General features: G+C 37.9%; 1 protein-coding gene across 1 annotated transcript in view; it reads left to right on the top strand.

Moving 5' to 3' along the window:
• Positions 1-5,083: 5,083 nt before the first annotated feature.
• The window catches only part of LOC127509843 (repetitive organellar protein-like), a 41,531-nt gene continuing 25,936 nt past the window's right edge, over positions 5,084-20,678 (top strand). The window contains exons 1-2 of the mRNA XM_051888964.1: positions 5,084-5,651; positions 5,777-6,382. Of these exons, the coding sequence (XP_051744924.1) occupies positions 5,231-5,651; positions 5,777-6,382 (1,027 nt within the window). The 5' untranslated portion in view covers positions 5,084-5,230. The remainder of the gene's footprint in view (positions 5,652-5,776; positions 6,383-20,678) is intronic.

Raw genomic sequence — 20,678 nt, forward strand, 5'->3', positions numbered from 1 at the left:
AACAGAGCATCCGTTAAAGACGCAATTTTATGATGTGATTGTATGTCACAAAGCTTGAATACTTTTCTGCTACACACTAAAAAGTATGATGTTTAGCTCTGCAGCTGGATACTATTGACTTCCATCGGTCCGTTCTCCTATGTAGGGTCACGAGGGCCCTCAAGCAGAGCCTAAACCATGGTCTTGAACCGTAGGCAGGGAAATACACTGATTGGATGCCAGTCAATTACAGGGCAAACTCACACACAGACGTACACATTAACACTCACATACAGTTTAGTGTCTCCATGTTTGTGGAACATGCAAACTCTGTCAGGCTTCAGATAAATGGAAGACTTAAATGCAGTGAACAAACGTGAAAAGTTTATTAGGAAAACTTGAGGAACAAACATATATGAATATGTGACAGTGAAGATGAAGAAGCTCTGTATGTTGGCTCCCGTGTTCTCCGCACACCATAATCGGACACAGACTGAGGAGACCACCGAGAGGAAACGAAAGCAGGATTCCAGCAAGAGATAATGTCCCGCTACAAACTCCTCATCTTAGGGTCCTGAGCACAATAGCAATCAAGCAGGTAAGTCACGAGAGCAAAAAACACAAGGTATAGAGAGCACAGACAAAAACACATCCACGCGACACAACATAGTGATCAACTGACAATAGACACAGCTGGAAATAAATAGGGTAAGGGGAATTGCTTGAATCACGAGCTGCAGAAAATGACAGGACAAACAACAGAGACGAACCAGGGACCTTTTTGCTGTGAGATGTCAGTGACGCTCTTTAAGCTAATGCATTTGCAACCTAAAACACAAAATTAAACATTTGTTTTGTATGTACGTATGTAGATGATTATGACGTCTCAGTGAGTCACTGTGTGATTCTACCCGAGCTACAGATGATTGCCCGGCGATTGGCTCACGTAGTGTTGCACCTGCACGAAATCAACGCTCTTTCAAAAAGGGATTTGTTCAAACTGATGGTGGGAGGAGGCTTGGTGCTTGTTGCCGTTTGCTTGTCTGTGTGTCATGAGGGATATATGGAGGTTGCGGGAGACCACCGCCGCATTCGAGGAGTTCTCGTTCAGATCCGCCTTCCCTAGAACGGATTTTGGACCTTAATCTTCCGTTGGTTGTGTTTGTTTGAACTCGTTACACTATTGGACACTATTCATCTATACTGACTACTAAACATTTCATGTTTATTTTCTTTAGTTTAAAGGAACACTCCACTTTTTTGAAAATAGGCTCATTTTCCAACTCCCCTAGAGTTAAACAGTTGAGTTTTACCGTTTTCGAATCCATTCAGCCAATCTCCGGGTCTGGCGGTACCACTTTTAGCATAGCTTAGAATAGTTCATTGAATTTGATTAGACCGTTAGCATCTCGCTCAAAAATGACCAAAGAGTTTCAATATTTTTCCTATTTTTCCGCACCCATGGTACGGCAGCAAAGTTCCTTGATTATTACGCCAGAATGAGAGTATACTTCCTAGCCATATCGGCCTAGAAAATCACAACTTTTCATTTTCCATCGGTCTTAGTAAACAATGTAACAACAGAAGAGTCAAGTTTTAAATAGGAAAAATATCGAAACTCTTTGGTCATTTTTGAGCGAGATGCTAACAGTCTAATCAGATTCAATGAACTATGCTAAGCTATGCTAAAAGTGGTACCGCCATACCCGGAGATCGCCTGAATGGATTCGAAAACGGTAAAACTCAACTGTTTAACTCTAGGGGAGCTGGAAAATGAGCCTATTTTCAAAAAAAGTGGAGTGTTCCTTTAATAAATTGTTTTGTAACGAAGCGGTGTGGTGTCTCCCTGTTGTTGTGTTCCTTGACAAAGAACCGTAAAGGTGATGATACACAGGGCAACTTTTTGAGCAATGTTGCCAAGCAACGTTGCTTGGGCACTTTCCCACTGAGAATGAGCAACAAAAATATCTGGATTCGTTAGATCAGTTGTGGGCAAGTTTTTGAGATCCTCCAATCAGAATGTTAGCAACCGATCACGTGACCGGTTCGGAGATTTCAGAAAAAAATGCAAACAAGATGGTGGCCTCTCAGTGGCAGTGGAGTGGAGAAAAGGAGCATGAACTTATATTTTTTTATACGCTAGTAAGTTGTCACGCGTCAACACAAAACAGGGAATTTACCTCATATAATGCTTAAAATACCAACAACTGTCCAATGTCTAAAAAGACGGGGCCTGTTTAACGTCTGTAGTAGCGTAGGCTATAGGGTGTATGGTACATGAATGTGATTGACGTGGGTTCGAATCAGCCTTTTGCTGAACTTGCTCTTCTCCCTTTTCCTATCACAAATCAGATCAGAAGAGCATTTATGTTTAATTAAAATGAAGAAAATATTTGAAAAGTTGAAATAAAGAACACCTAACAAGTGTTTATTATAAAATATTTATTGGGTTGGCAATAGATTTGCTCCTCTCTGATTAGTTGCTGCCAACTGTCTGTTGCCCTAATTAGTTGCCCTGTATCTCATCAGGTTGCCCGTTGACGGCAACATTGCTCAAAAATTTGCCACGTGTATCATCACCTTAACAATGATACAAAAGCTTTTAAAATGAGGTTGATACAAAATGCTCAATGCAAAAAATATAAAGTTTTAATGAAAGTAATAATTACCCGAGAATTATGATGAGGGCTATCAGCATCATCACCTTAGATCATTTTATTGAAAAATAAAAAATTTCAGATGATTCAAGATAATGTGGTGAGGAGTATATGTACTGTCAAATATAAGTAATATATACAATATACTGATCAGCTAACAGAAGTTCTCTGAAATTCATAATTTCATTCTGCTTTATTGTCCATCTATTTTTGTTGCTGAAAATCTTTATTGTCTTTGCCATTTACATTATGCCTCATTCCCACAGGAAGTGTATGTTGAACTTTTACCCACACCTGTTGTTCAAGACAGACAGTAAAAGTTTTTGACCTTTGTATCATGACGACTCCACCCGCACATACAGATTTCATCTCACTCTCATACAGCAATGAGGACATAAACTTCCAAGAATGACTTCTAAACCTCCACATACAGGTATCACATTTCATTATAAATACATTGTTTGTTATATGAAATAGACCTTAGTCAGGGTAGTGCCATATTTAATTTTTGACAGAAATGAAAATGAGGCTGTAATGGACACAGAAGTAGGCCTAAATAGTGTTCAGTGGACTGTACTGTTGTTTAACATTATGCCAATTATTTATCTAATGAAACGTCTTTCCAAAAATAAATAAATAAATAAATAAATAAAAACTTTCAGTAGACAAAAATTGAATAAAACAATTTTGAAAGTTGTACTGTAAGTTGTGACATGTGATTTAGGACCTTTATACAGTGCATGTCATTGTGAAGACATATGATGATGACGACTGACGATTGTATGACGATCACTCACAGAATCACTTTCATCCATGTTAAATTCAATATGGCGTAAAACCTGTCTAAAGTCTACAGTAAATGTAGAGTAGCATACAACACAACACAAATTTAGTTTAATTATGAATATACTGTATCAGGAACAAATCAGTGTTAAAGAATGTGTTCAGTGTTAAAGAGCAGGGCCGTGCCCACCATTGAGGTCCCTGAGGTCTAGACCTATGTATTTTTCAGAGGTGTATATAATAAAGGTTGAGAAATAATAGCCTAATATTAACTCTATTTTGATTGGTGCTGCAATGAATTGCACAGTGCCAAGATAACCAACCTTCTCATCTGAGCTGCCTCAACAGTTTAACACCGCTCGTCAATGTCAAAATGTTTGAGACCAATCAAATCAAAGTAGGTACATTTTATGTTCATAGACACCGCTGAGAGCAGCGTGCCACAGTTAACGGCCATAAAGTAGCTAAACCAAACTGTTATACATGATACACGATAGAAATTTTACGACAGAATTTTTAAAGGAGAGAAATAATCAGGGATGCACACTAATAAATTTTTGTCTATTTTCCCCATTTTGAATTTAAAATATATGATTTAAGTGATTCAGATAATTTGTAACTGTAAATGTGGTGAGACAACAAACAGGTGATTTCATTGGCATAATATTAATAATGAATTTTATAGTATAATAATATAATGTTATAGTATAATAATATATTGTTAATGAATTTAATAAACTTAGTTACCTAGCTTTACTGGTAGCCTTCAGCCTTCACTTTACTATTAGCGTTAAAGGGGCAGTTGCACGCTACTGAAAGGGGACCATGAAAAAAGTGTTATCAATCATTCAGTTTAATTTACTTTTATGTAGTTCAGTGGAGTGGTGAAAGCGGTGAAATCTGTGAATCTCATACAGAATGAGAAAACAGACAGACGTCAGAAGTCAGAGATGATGTTTGACTGAAGACTAAAGACAGACACGGAGGAGAGAACCGAGTATAAACCGCTGACACCAGACAAATTCAAATGACTGTTCAGGAACATTTTATCAAATTCTTTCAATAGAATTTAAATTTCTTTAAGTACTTCATTTGCATGCAGAAACCTCATCAAAAGTTGACCAAATAAGAGCAGAGATATTATTAAGATTATCACAGTTTCTTCATTGCATATTCAGAGAAAGTTAAAATGAGCAACATTCTCAGTTTTCTCAAGACAACACCACAAAAAACACTAAAGTGATTGCATTTTCTAAACTGATTTCTCATCATCTCTCTTTCATATTTCTGCTTGTAAACATTATTTAAAGATGATTTCTATTGGTTTACTGTGATGATAGAGTAAAATATATGATTTTCTTTTCATACAGTGATTTTTGCCCACAATCGTCCTTGCAGAAGAAGATGGAGCAAAGAAAACCCCCCTATAAGTAAGACTTTACACAGATGAACAAACACATGAAGTAATGAAGAGAATGTTGAAATTATGGGCAGATTGACCCCTTAAAAGCAGAAGAGATAAATCCGGCCTCAAACACCTCTTACTGGTGGATTATGTTCATTTTGAATAGTGATGTTGAAGTTCAAGATCTTGGCATCGTAACATGTTACATATCACATGAGCTCTGTGATAATGTATGAAGTGAGGATTGTGAATTTCACTCTTTACAGTGAGGATCATTCTGTTGGGGAAGAGTGTGTCAGAAAACAGTGGAGTGGGAAACTTCCTGTTGGGACGAGCAGCATTTGACAAGGAAGCTCCTCCAGATGTTGTAGAGAGAGTCGGAGGAAGATTGAAGGACAGACATGTGATGGTCATCAACAGTCCTCAGCTGCTCCAGACAAACATCTCAGATCATCAGATCACACAGACAGTGAGAGAGTGTGTGAATCTGTCTGATCCAGGACCTCATGTGATCGTTCTGCTCCTCAAACATGATCAGTGTTCAGCAGAAGATCAAGAGTGTGTGGAGAAGGTGCTGGACTCTTTCTCTGAGCGGGTTTATCAACACACCATGGTGCTCACCACACAAGAGTCCACTGAAACCAATGACATCCTACAGAAAATCATTCAGAAATGCTTCAACAGACACTTCAGTCTTCAGAGAAGCAGCTCTCCTGATGATCTTCTGCAGGCGTTTGAGGACGTTGTGCAAATGAATGATGGACGTCACCTGGATTGTGCTGAAGGTTCACAGTATTTCTCAATGAAACAACAGGCCACAGAAAGATGTGAGTGTGATGAAATGTGATGTTTCTAATGATAAATGAACTGTTTTTAAATGAAGTTCAAGTTCGTTTTACTATTAACCGTCAAGGCTGAATAGGGAGGCGAACTCATTAATTGTTCTTCTCAGTTTCAGAGGGTGTGAAGCTGAATCTGGTTGTGTGCGGGAGTGACGGGACATTAAAATCCTCCATATCAGAGCTGATCCTGAAGCAGACAGACAGAAGATCAGACGTGGAGCTTCACGGACGTCAGATCAGTCTGGTGGAGCTTCCAGCTCTGTTCAACACTCGTCTCTCAGAGGAGGAAGTGATGCGTGAGACTCTCCGCTGTCTGTCTCTCTGTCATCCTGGAGTTCATGTTTTCCTCCTCATTATTCCTGATACTCCATTGACTGATGAAAACAAAGCAGAAATGGAGGAGATCCAGAGGATCTTCAGCTCCAGAATCAACAAACACATGATGATCCTCATAATGCAGAGTTCAGAGCATCAGACAGCAGAACTCAATGAAGAAACACAGTCTGTCATTGAGGGATTTGGAGGACGACATCATTTCTTTGGTCCTAACACACAAGTGTCCACATTGATGGAGAACGTTAAGAAGATGCTGGAAGAAAACAGAGGAGAGTTTTTCTCCACAGAGACATTTCTGGAGGCACAGATGAAAAAACTGATGAAATATGAAGAGATGAAGAAGAAAATTAATTCACTGGAGACACATTTACTGTCACCAGGTAAGAGTTAAAGGGTTAGTTCACCCAAAAATGACATTTCTGTCATTAATTACTCACCCTCATGTCGTTCTACACCAGTAAGACCTTCGTTCATCTTTGGAACACAAATTAAGATATTTTTGATGAAATCCGATGGTTCAGTGAGGCCTCTATTACCAGCAATATCACCTCAAGATCCATAAAGATACTAAAAACATTTAAAACAGTTCATGTGAGTACAGTGGATCAACCTTAATGCTATGAAGAGACTATGAAGAATACTATGAAGTATTGAAGAATACTTTTTGTGCTCCAAAAAAAAAATTTTTAACAGCTTCGAAGCTTTTGTTTCTAATCAGTGGTTCGGAACATGTAATAAACTGCCAAACTGCTGAAATCATGTGACTTTGGTGCTCCGAACCACTGATTTTGAATCAAAAGATTCATAAAGCTCCGAAGCATGCTCTATTGTGTTTTCACATATGCCGCGTTTGCAGTGCGCAACTGATCCATGGCTGTATATCACAAACACAACATTTACTTATTTTTATTTTCAAATCCAAAAGTTGTTACTGAATATGGCTTGTCAGCATTGCGATTTTCTTTGTATATACACTATATTTCATAGATGTCACGTTTAAACCCACTACATTTAAACGTTTTATTAATTTCATAACTTTATATGAAGTAATACTTTAGATTTCTATATTATGTTGCTCACGCAAGTGGCAAAACATGTAAACGTTAGCTTTATGTTAAAATAAAAAACATTTTAAATTAAACTTAAAATAGACAAAAACAGGCTCTCATCTTTTCTTTCCTTTTAAATCTTTTTACAAGAAATCCCTCAGGTCATAAAGAACTTTGTTTTTCCACCTTAACGAAGAGGCGAGTGCTATCATTTATGTCTCCTTGTTCACCTAAATGCCTAGTAAGGTGTCATTTTCCTTGCTTTACCCAAAGCAAAAAAGCCATTTTGACTGTGTAACAGAGACTTTAAATTATATGCATCTATGGTGAAATTACTAGGTTTTTTTGCGTCAATACATATTTATTTTAAAGCGAACAGTGCGCTGTCGTTTTAATTCAGCGCTGTGCAGCACAGCAAAAGTAGACTCGGCGCGGAAACGATCGCTGCACTGCTGCAGACGTACCGCTCCTGAAACGCACTGCCAGACCGCATCTGCGTGCAGTGTGAAATCCGTTAATATGGGCACAAAACAAAAATGCGCACTGCAAACAGAGTATGTGTGAAACAGGCATTAGTGCGTGTGCACTATTGCGCGCAACGTTTGTATACTTTAACCACCTCCAAAGATAGTGGGGGTCGCGAGTCACTGGCATCGTTATTTTGGGGGTCGTGGGCTGAAAAGTTTGGGAACCCCTGAGTTATGGTAATGGGCGTTTGTTTCATACCATCTAATAATTTTACCTGCAGCTGTGTTTACCAGTTATGACACGTCTGAGGATCATGAGGGTCTTTCCCTTGATGTTCTCCAGTGAATTAATTAAAGGACTGATGATGGTGACATGTTTATTTCAATGTCCCATTTCATAGGAGGAAAGACAAAAGGACAACAAAAAAGCTTCTTCCGATGCTTGATCTAAGCATATAAGCAGTTATCTGTATTCAAAGAAGTGATTTAAAAATACTCAGAAAGGGCATCTACACAAACATTACAGATTTAATCCAAATATAGCATTTCCTGATCATCTCTGTCTAACAATAAATTATTTACCAGTTACTTTTTTCTCATTCTTATGTGTTTGAGTTTTGAACTAGCTGACATTAACACATACCAACAATACACAACAACATGCTATTAGATTCAAATATGTGCTAATATGCTAATCTTGATTAGCATCTAACTTTGAAGGGTTAGTTAACCCAAAAATGAAGATGCCATTAATTACTCACCCTTATTTCGTTCCACACCCGTAAGACCTTTGTTCATCTTCAGAACACAAATTAAGATATGTTTGATGAAATCTGAGAGGTATCTAAACCACACATAGGCAGCAACGTCATTGCACCTTTCAAGGCTCAGAAAGATAGAAAAGACATTGTTATTATAGTCCACATGACTACAGTGGTTCAATCGTAATGTTATGAAGTGACAAGAATACTTTTTTTTTTTTTTTGCACAAAAACAAAACAAAAATAATGACTTTATTCAATTCCATCTCCTCCCTGTCATTCTTCTACGCTGTTTACGTTCAGTGCTTCCAGATTCTATGTTAGAATGCCGGCTCATTATTGAACATGAACAGCGTCGGCCAATACAGAGTCGGCGTTCTGACATAGAACACGGAACCGCTGCACTGCGTTCACTACATCAACAGCATAGGAGACAGACATAGAAGAGAATAAATTCTCAAAATAAGAATTTAACAGACAAATATAAAATAATCTAGGTCTGACCAAGCAATCTCGCTGAGCAGCAGAATGTCGACGGGGTCGCCTTTTCTCTGGTGGGTTGCAAAGAGAATAACTGGGCATGCGCAAACAGATAAGCACAGCAACGGCCAATAGTGATCAAAAATAGCAAAAGCTGATCAGCTGGGAAATAGAGCACTGTCTGAAGATATCCACTTATGCCTGGCCGGTACTTCTTGGATGTACAGTTGCAAGAAAAAGTATGTGAACCACTTGCAGAATCTGTGAAAGTGTGAACAATTTTGACAAAATAAGAGAGATCATACAAAATGCATGTTATTTTTTATTTAGTACTGTCCTGAGTAAGATATTTTGCATAAAAGATGTTTACATATAATCCATAAGACAAAAAAATAGCTGAATTTATTAAAATTAGCCCATTCAAAAGTATGTGAACCATTGATTCTTAATACTGTGTGGTTACCTGAATGATCTGTGACTTTTTTTTTTTTTGTGATGGTTGTTCAAGAGTCTCTTGTTTGTTCTGAGCAGTTAAACTGAGCTCTGTTCTTCAGAAAAATCCTCCAGGTCCTGCAGATTCTTCAGTTTTCCAGCATTTTTTGCATATTTAAACCCTTTCCAGCAGTGACTGTATGATTTTGAGATCTGTCTTTTCACACTGAGGACAATTGAGGGACTCAAACACAACTTTTAAAAAAGGTTCAAACATTCACTGATGCTCCAGAAGGAAACACGATGCAGTATGAGTCGGGGGGTGAAAACATTTGAACGGGATGAAGATGTACAAATTTTTCTTATTTCGTTTAAATATCAATTTTTTTCATTTATAACTGCCCTTCGGAAGAAACAGAAGATACTTGCATGTTTCCCGGAAGACAAATACGTACAATTTACCTTGATCTTCGAATTCAAAAAGTTTTCACCCCCATCTATTAATGCATCATGTTTCCTTCTGGAGCATCAGTGAATGTTTGAACCTTTTTTAAAAGTTGTGTTTGAATCCCTCAGTTGTCCTCAGTGTGAAAAGATGGATCTCAAAATCATTCAGTCACTGCTGGAAAGGGTTCAAATATGCAAATAATGCTTGAAAACTAAAGAATCTGCAGGACCTGGAGGATTTTTCTGAAGAACAGAGCTCAGTTTAACTGCTCAGGACAAACAAGGGACTGTAGGAAACATTCAAGGGAGAGGGATACATAGAGTAGAGGTGGAGACAATCTAAACAAAGCATGCAAATGCAGTGCAGGAATCAGCCCATTCCCTACATTTCCCAGCCATGATCTAATCAGCATAACGGTGTCATTCAAATGCATAGGTGCTAATCCACTCAGTCTGACAGTATCGCCCATACCTTTACATTATCATAGAGACAAAGGCACCGCTGTATCTTGAGCTTTGTCCTGCCAAATGGTTAGGAAGTGCATGAAGACAAAAGGTTAATGTTACAGACACCTGGGCTGCCTGCCTTGATCTCCTTAAATTGTCATTATCTTTACCTCAAAATGTTAAATACAATATACTTCACCTTAGTATTTCATGTGAGGTTATGTCAGGATGTAGGATCAGCAGATCTTAAACAGATTCTTAAATTTGTAATCTCACAGGACTCATGAACAACCATCACAAAACAAAAAAAACAGTCGTAGATCATCCAGGTAACCACACAGAGAATTAAGAATCAATGGTTCACAAACTTTTGAACTTAGTTATTTGTATAAATTCAGCCCCTCCCTGTCATTCTTCTACGCTGTTTACGTTCAGTGCTTCCAGATTCTATGTTAGAATGCCGGCTCATTATTGAACATGAACAGCGTCGGCCAATACAGAGTCGGCGTTCTGACATAGAACACGGAACCGCTGCACTGCGTTCACTACATCAACAGCATAGGAGACAGACATAGAAGAGAATAAATTCTCAAAATAAGAATTTAACAGACAAATATAAAATAATCTAGGTCTGACCGAGCAATCTCGCTGAGCAGCAGAATGTCGACGGGGTCGCCTTTTCTCTGGTGGGTTGCAAAGAGAATAACTGGGCATGCGCAAACAGATAAGCACAGCAACGGCCAATAGTGATCAAAAATAGCAAAAGCTGATCAGCTGGGAAATAGAGCACTGTCTGAAGATATCCACTTATGCCTGGTTAGGAAGTGCATGAAGACAAAAGGTTAATGTTACAGACACCTGGGCTGCCTGCCTTGATCTCCTTAAATTGTCATTATCTTTACCTCAAAATGTTAAATACAATATACTTCACCTTAGTATTTCATGTGAGGTTATGTCAGGATGTAGGATCAGCAGATCTTAAACAGATTCTTAAATTTGTAATCCCACAGGACTCATGAACAACCATCACAAAACAAAAAAAACAGTCGTAGATCATCCAGGTAACCACACAGAGAATTAAGAATCAATGGTTCACAAACTTTTGAACTTAGTTATTTGTATAAATTCAGCCTTTTTTTTTGTCTTGGGGATTATATGTAAACATATTTTATGTAAAATATCTTACTCATGACAGTTCAAAATAAAAAATAACATGCATTTTGTATGATCTCTCTTATTTTGTTAAAATTATTCACATTTTTACAGATTCTGCAAGTGGTTCACATACTTTTTCTTGCAACTGTATAGGTTAGGAGGCCGATGTTCCACTCGTGGGCCGATGTCGGGCAGATGTATATGTGCTGTCCGGGTTGGTGTTTCTAGGTGGAAGGCATTTGGGGTTTTTAGGTGTCAGGAGATGTTTGTCTGTAATATTTGTAGAATGTAACTGGGGTTTAAAACTGATGTATTCCCTCTTTTACTGGTTCAACAGAGAGTGAAGATGATGTGAGGATTGTGCTTCTGGGAAAAACTGGAGTTGGGAAAAGTGCAACAGGAAACACCATCTTAGGAAGAGATGCATTTATAGCAGAAACATCTCAAGAGTCAGTCACTAAAGAGATTCAGAGGGAAACAACAGAAATCAAAGGCCGACTTGTTACTGTGATTGACACTCCAGGACTATTTGATCCTGAACTTACTAATGAGGAGATCCAGAGAGAAATCAGCCACTGCATCTCCATGATCCTGCCTGGACCACATGTTTTCATCATTGTGCTCAATTTAGGACAACGATTCACTCAAGAAGAAGAAACATCAGTGAAGATCATCCAAGAGACGTTTGGGGAGAAATCTCTAATGTACACAATGGTGCTCTTCACCAGAGGAGATGATCTGAAGAACAAAACCATTGAACAGTGTTTGGGGAAACCTGGATCTCCTTTGATGAAGCTAATTGAAGCATGTGGAAACAGATACCATGTGTTCAATAATAATCAGACTGGAGACCGAACACAGGTGTCTGATCTACTGGAGAAGATAGACAACATGGTGACAGCGAACGGAGGGAGTTTCTACTCTTGTAAGATGTTCAGACAGATGGAGAGAGAAAAACAAGAACAACAGATGAAGATCCTGATGGACAGAGTCAGAGAAAGAGAAGAACTGATTAAGAAACATGAAGAAGAGAAAGAGAGAATGAAGATGACGATGGATGAAGAAAGACAGAATCATGATGAAGAGAGAAAGAGAAGAGAAGAAGAACTCAAAAGAGAAATAAGAGAACAAGAGAAACACCAGAGAGAGATACGAGACGAGATGAGACGAGAACGAGAGACTTTCAAACATGAAATAGAAGAAATGAGGCAAGAAAAAGAGAAGGTAAAAACAGAAACAGAAAAACTTCAGATCAAATATGAGTCTGAAATAGACAGACTGATGAATGAGAAAGAGAGAAAGAAAAGAGAAAAAGAGTTTAATGAAAGAGAAGCTCAACAAAAGACTTTTGAAGAGAAACTAAAACTCCTTGAAGAACAACATGAAGATGAACTAAAGAGAAGACAAGTGGAGAGGAGAGAGGAATATGAAAGACAGATAGAGGATATGAAGATGATCTGCTCTGAAACTGATGATTTACTACAGGTGAGTGTCCATGTTACTTAGTCTTTCATTTTTTTTTTTTAGTAGTAGCACTTTTACTGGTAAAGCAGTAGTAGTAATGGTATTAGAGGTGGTTAAAGTACTAATACTATACTAATAATAGACCAGCTCTAAACTAAGACAATCAATGTCTCTCAGCTTTACTAATTCACTGCTTACTGAATGGTTTGTATTGGTTTCATCTCTAAAAGGTCACAGCTTACAGGAAACTGGAGACTGAATTCAGCAAATGGTCCTGGAGGCTTCACAGTGCCATGATTGAAACTGAGAACAAACTATACAACAAGATAGAAAATGAAGCAATTCATGAAGTTAAAGAAACTGATCTTCAAAGAGAACTGAAGAAGACAAGTGAAGAAGTGGAAAAATCAATGTTAGAATTCTTTGAGAAAGACACAGATAAATATATATTGATTCAGTGGAAAACATTATTTAAAATCAAAATCAAAAAGTTTCAGGAAAACATTGTGAGAGAAACAAAGAGGAAATTAAATGAGATTCTTCAGCAGCGAGACCTGAAGAAAAAGATTGATGCTCAGAGGACATATAATGAAAACACTCTCTATGAAAAGAGCAAAGAACTTGCCTTAAAACTCAAAGACAAAGCAAATGATGAACAAACACTGAAGAAAGAGTTTGATTTGTTCTGGGAAAATTTGAAAATCTTCAGGGAAGCCATTGAACCTGTAAGATATATTGAGAAGAAGAGAGAAGAGTACTACAGTATTTTCATGAAATACTGTCATGGAGCTGCATCAGCTGCCATTTTTGGAGAGATCATCTGTCAGAAACTGAAAGAGCCCATTGAGCAGAGTGTCTACAAGAAGACTGCCAGAGATCTGACGGATGAAATGAGATCAAACTGTGAATCACTGAATGGAAACAGATCAAATCTGGAGAAATACATCCTGAAGACACTGGCAGAAGAGGAGGATTTTAACAAATACATGAACTACATTCATAACCCCAGAGATCACTTCAAGAGTTTCATCAGAGATGAAGTCAGTCAGTACATCACTGATAAGTTCAGTGTCAGTGTTTTACCCAAGATGAAGGAGAACATTGAACTCCTGCAGCAGAAGATCATGAAAGCAGCACATGAATCTACTGAACATGTTCAAGTGAACAGAGGAGATGTTGGTTTGTGGTTGAAGAGTTTCACACAGCAGCTCTCAGATGTGCTGATCTTCTCTGAAAAAGACCTCAGTGGAGTGAAACATGATGTTGATGATGATTTCAAACTCCTAGAACATGTGATAAGAGAAGAACTTCCTGCTATAATGTCTGATATCTGCAGTAGATTCAACACAGATATATTTGATGAAAAGCTTTACCTCAAGTTCAGGCCAAATGAGATTCTGACCGATCACTTCTGTCGGTGCTGTTGGGTTCAGTGTCCGTTCTGTAAAGCCATCTGCACCAAAAACATAGAACATAATGGAGAACACAGTGTTCATTTCCACAGAGTGAGAGGAGTTAATGGCACATATTACCGTTCAACACAGAATCTCTGTTCTGATATTTGCACAAATTTAGTTTTAAGTGATCAGTATTTTAATACATCAGAAGGAAGGTTTCCATATAGAGATTACAGAAGAGCAGGAGGAGATTATGCCATCTGGAGCATCACCCCTGATCTCTCTGAACTGCCCTACTGGAAGTGGTTTGTGTGCAGATTCCAGAAAGATCTGGAAAAATACTACAGTAAAACATTTGAGAGTTATGGTGAGATTCCAGATGAATGGAGAAAGTACTCAAAACATGAAGCTATTCAGAGTTTGGTTCAATATATCTGACACTTATGTCTCATCTCAGATTCTCTTAAGATCACAAGTTGAGACACAGTAAGACTCTGAACTCATCTACACCTCATCACAGAGAACATGAAGAGTACGCTGAATACAAGCTGGTAAAGAACATATTCAATCTAAAAGTGTTCTGGCTCCAGATTTACGGAAATCTTTTTAAGAAAGAAGTTAAGAAAGTTCATAGGATAAATTCTAAAACATTCAAAGTTCTCAAATATTCTCATAAGTACATCTTTTTTTCTTCATAAAAAATTATATGCTTTGGTGTTATTTTAAAGGCTGGTGATTGCTGAAGACTTGCTTAAATGAAAAGCATCTCAATTCTTTTTGCAATGATTACTGTAGTTATCATAATTAGTACACAGACTATTTTGGTTGTGACATTTTTAATAGGAGTTGTGGTTGGTTGTGACTGGTTTAATGGGAGTGCATCACTCAGCGTTGCATTTTTATTACACTGTGTTATGTTAAAATAGTAATTTTAAAGCAGTATCTTGGGCCACAGGTGAAGAAACACCCTGGATGGATGTCCAGTTAATCGCAGGGTACACACAGACACATTCACACAATATGTTGTCTCCATTTGACCTATGCTTTGGTTTGTGAGGGAAACCAGAGCACCTGGAGTTAACACAGTGAGAACATGCAAACTACACACAGAAAGACCTCCTAGCTGAGCTGGCGCCAGTGCACTCACTACACACCCGCTATAGGTGGAGAGGAGAGAGAGTAATCGAGCCAATTCACTGGTTGGGGATTAGGAGACCACGATTGATAAGGGCAATGGAGGGAATTTGGCCAGGACACTGGGGTTACACCCCTACTCTTTACAAGAGGTGCCATGGGATTTTTAATGACCACAGAGAGCCAGGACCTCAATTCTTAGTCATCTGAAGGATGGTGATTGTTACAGTATAGTGTCCCAGTCACTACACTGGGACGTTAGGACCCACACAGACCACAGGGTGAGCACCCCCTGCTGGCCTCACTAACTCCTCTTTCAACAGCTACCTAGTTTTCACAGGAGGTCTCCTATTCACGTACTAACCAGGCTCAACACTGCTTAGCTTTTTTTAAAGTCGATTTTTAAAGTCGTGGGACCGCTGTTCTTCTCACACTGAGAAAAAAATAAATAAATAGAGAGAGATGCAAGAGATCTGAATAGAAATAACATGTTATTGACATGACTTTTCCTGACCTTTAAATTTTTAAAGCCCAGATTCACAATCTGCATGCAGCAGCACTACCTACCAATTGGATGTTCTCCCCTCTTTTCTCAATTGTTTCTCTCTCACTCTATTAAATTCTTCCACTTCACTGAAATAGTAAATGGAGAACATGATCACTGCTGGGTTAACAGAAATACTGTTAATGCTTAAAAAAATGATACATTGGACACTGTGGAAAAAAAAAACAAGCATTTTCTACTCTTACATGTGATGATAATCCGGACCAGAGAAGAAGGCCTTCTCAGCATCCCACAGAGAAATTCTGCAGCACAGCCAGGCCATATATGATGGTCTATCAAAAGAAAAATGTTCATTGAAATATACACAGATCTAGGAATTGAGGTCAATTTAAATTAATCATAACATTGCATTTCCCAAAAGAACATTTGAAAATGTTACTTTCATAGAGAACTGTGCGTTTGAAATGGCTCTCCAAATGGGATTTCACTTTGCTCAACTTTGTTGGGTGAAACAAAGCAGAACTGCAGAACGGGCAGAGGAACTCCTTGCAGCATGTGATGCATCTCTTAGGTCCAGGAAAGGATCTTCCTTCTTGGATTGTTATGTGTTTCTTGATAAAGAGAAACAAGAGAGTCCAATTGGTCAAATAAAACATTTTAAGTTCATTTCATATAAATAAATAGACATAAATTAGGCCTAAGCCTAGTACTTGACCAATTTATTTATTATTCTTTTGTCATATATTGCCTGCACTGAAATCACTTATAGAGTACACAGTACGTGACACAATCTAACACGTGGTATTTTAACAGTCAATTATTATGATGGCCTCTCTGTTATGTCTATTAAAAATGTCAAATGCTTCAATCAATATTATAAAAACAATGTCAAAATGAAGAGACATGCTCATAACATGTATTGTGGGGTAAACATGCCCAGGTGAAAAAATACTATAGTAATTTATAGTAAATACTATAGTTTTTTTTTTTTTTTTTTTAACCATACTATAGTACTTGAATTAATTTGTTGTGGTAATTCTATAGTTGCTGTGGTAACATAACTATAGTAATACAGTATTTTTTTGACCTGGGCAGGCTGACAGTGAGCACGCACGTGACATTTAAAAAAATAAGATTATTTTAACTTACTTAAAATGGAAAAACAATGCATAAAGTGCTACAGTTTATTGTACTGGCTAGGATTAATAATCATACCATAGTCACTAAGTCAACACAAGCTTGCTAGTCGGGCTACAGTTTTGTTAAACGAATATGCTAACAATTCGTTTCACAGCATTTTAAGCTGATATATGATGGCTATAAAGTGCATTCAAGACTATTTAGCAACTCACGATCACTTCACTTCGCAATTAAATGCATCACAATTGTTTTTAATGTTAAACAAATAAAAATTGATTCACATTTGATACTCACACTCTGAATATTGTCCATCTTCCAGAAAAATATGCAGTCACTGGTCCTGTAATTCGGTAGGTGGCGTTGTCACTAAACATCTAGGGTCCTAGAAATGCGGTCCTAGGACTGCGGTCCTGAAAATGCAGCCTCCGGTTGTGCAGGCAGATGCTACTCCAAAAAATGTGCTTTAGGGTGTAACAGACAAGCTTGTTACTAAGTCTTTTGTCTGCAGTTTTCTTCCTCATAGGGGTGCTATGGCACCTAAATGAGCTACTTAAGTAAAGGTGAGGCAGTAGAGGAAGTTAGCAGAGTAGCAGCAGTAGAAAGCATTGCTTGACTGCATTTGTGCTATGTCCTGGTTGGGAAATGTTCCATTTCAAGCTCAATTTAAAATAAGGATGTGTTTTCTTTCCTGTTATTTAAAAACTTAAAAACCTGTTGATGAGGTTTGTTGCCAAGACGTTTTTGAACTTGTTTGTTGATATATGCTGAGCAATTGTATGTAAGCTGTGTTGGGTTTGATGCTAAAAGGATGATACAGTTTATTTGTATGTATTTTAGAAGGACCATTTATCGGTGGTTTTAACACCACGTGTTGCAAGCTACATATGGATTTAAAAGCCCATATGGATGTAAGCTTGTGGCTTTTGGCTTACTTATGGCTGTACCTGATTCGGAAGAGTCTGGAGCTTAAGAACTGTTATTGTGCGGTGTGAATTCATCACCAATAGTTGGATTATTCATCGTCTAAGGGACACCTTCAACTTTGGACATTGTTGGATGAACTTCATACCCTCAAATAAGACTCTCACACACACATCCATTTTAACTTTATTGAATTGTGCAACCTAATGCCCAATTTCTGCAATGCACCTATCCATTACATTTTTTTGTATAATGTGATTGATTGTCTTTTTCTTGTATTTTCTTTTTGTGTGGTGATAATTATTTTTTTTCATGAGAAAAGAATAGTTGATTCATTTGGTGAGCATCTTTTCCTTCTTAATCTGTTGTTAGGCAAACTGAATCCCCCTTAATTAAATAACCATAACTTGCTCAATTTTCTACTGATTTTCAAACTGTTTGGTTTGTTATAAACGTCAGAGATATACTTATGACACTGCATACTTATGAATAATTATAACCATGGACTTCCATATGAAAATAACATTGAACAGAACAGATAGGTGCAATGAATATACACACGCACAAGGTATTTATGTTAAATCAATATACAGGCTACTAAAACTCAGTGTACAGAATGGCAACATATGTATATATATATATATATATATATATATATATATATATATATACACTTTTATAATATGAATATTACTATTATAATAAAATCATTTTAATTATTACGTTTATTTTAACTTCTTCGGGGTTGGGCCATTTACTAGGCTTTTCCCCTCGACATTGCACTGTGCCTACTTCAGAGATCACTGTTCCAAAAAAAAAAAAAAAAAAAAAAAAAAAAGGTGTCCAAAAGAAACATTCTGAGATTGTGTAAACAAACTTGTAAAAAGCTTTGGGTCAACAACAATCTTGTAATACTATTATGTCATAGCCCCGCTGTTCCTGTGTAACAGGACCTGTATTGTACATACATCCACTAAGTAACAAACGATTATCCCAAATATAATCATAATATTGTCATATCTTACAGGTGAAAGGTGATCCCACGGGCTCTCGTTTTGAGACTACGGCGATTGGAGCATCCGTAGGCTGCACAAAAGTCTGGCATCTTCTCCTATAAAGCCAGCAATTTCCTGTATCATAATGTAAGATGTTTTTAACAAACCAGACCGATTGGAAATCATGTGCAACTTAAGTTATATTGAAAAGAAAGAGCAATTCTGCCTCTCCCACTGATGTAAAATTGCTGGGTAGCAGCTAAACTGTAACTACTAGGTCTCACTCAAAGCTTCTTGTTATTAGCCAGCTAATAACTACAACCACATCTACAAAGATTGTAATTTAGACAAAAGATTACAGGTGCTGGTCATATAATTAGAATATCATCAAAAAGTCGATTTATTTCACTAATTCCATTCAAAAAGTAAAACTTGTATATTATATTCATTCATTACACACAGACTGATATATTTCAAATGTTTATTTCTTTTAATTTTGATGATTATAACTGACAACTAAGGAAAATCCCAAATTCAGTATCTCAGAAAATTAGAATATTACTTAAGACCAATACAATGAAAGAAAGTTTTTTAGAAATCTTGGCCAACTGAAAAGTATGAACATGAAAAGTATGAGCATGTACAGCACTCAATACTTAGTTGGGGCTCCTTTTGCCTGAATTACTGCAGCAATGCGGCGTGGCATGGAGTCGATCAGTCTATGGCACTGCTCAGGTGTTATAAGAGCCCAGGTTGCTCTGATAGTGGCCTTCAGCTCTTCTGCATTGTTGGGTCTGGCATATCGCATCTTCCTCTTCACAATACCCCATAGATTTTCTATGGGGTTAAGGTCAGGCAAGTTTGCTGGCCAATTAAGAACAGGAATTCCATGATCCTTAAACCAGGTATTGGTAGCTTTGGCACTGTGTGCAGGTGCCAAGTCCTGTTGGAAAATGAAATCTGCATCTCCATAAGGTTGGTCAGCAGCAGGAAGCATGAAGTGCTCTAAAACTTCCTGGTATACGGCTGCGTTGACCTTGGACCTCAGAAAACACAGTGGACCACCACCAGCAGATGACATGGCACCCCAAACCATCACTGACTGTGGAAACTTTACACTGGACCTCAAGCAACGTGAATTGTGTGCCTCTCCTCTCTCCCTCCAGACTCTGGGACCCTGATTTCCAAAGGAAATGCAAAATTTACTTTCATCAGAGAACATAACTTTGGACCACTCAGCAGCAGTCCAGTCCTTTTTGTCTTTAGCCCAGGCGAGACGCTTCTGACGCTGTCTGTTGTTCAAGAGTGGCTTGATACAAGGAATGCGACAGCTGAAACATTTGACATTTGATATTCAACAGTGCTTTGATCTGCCTGCATTGACACTATTCTTTTAAGAGCTGCTGTGCAGCCAAATATTGTACTAGTTATCAATGTAAAGCTGCTTTGACACAATCTACATTGTAAAAAGCGCTATATAAATAAAGGTGACTTGACTTGACTTGAAACCCATGTCTTGCATACGTCTGTGCGTAGTGGTTCTTGAAGCACTGACTCCAGCTGCAGTCCACTCTTTGTGAATCTCCCCCACATTTTTGAATGGGTTTTGTTTCACAATCCTCTCCAGGGTGCGGTTATCCCTATTGCTTATACACTTTTTTCTACCACATCTTTTCCTTCCCTTCGCCTCTCTATTAATGTGCTTGGACACAGAGCTCTGTGAACAGCCAGCCTCTTTTGCAATGACCTTTTGTGTCTTGCCCTCCTTGTGCAAGGTGTCAATATTTGTCTTTTGGACAACTGTCAAGTCAGCAGTCTTCCCCATGATTGTGTAGCCTACAGAACTAGACTGAGAGACCATTTAAAGGCCTTTGCAGGTGTT

Source organism: Ctenopharyngodon idella, chromosome 3 (genome assembly GCF_019924925.1).
Source record: "Ctenopharyngodon idella isolate HZGC_01 chromosome 3, HZGC01, whole genome shotgun sequence".
NCBI lineage: Eukaryota > Metazoa > Chordata > Actinopteri > Cypriniformes > Xenocyprididae > Ctenopharyngodon > Ctenopharyngodon idella.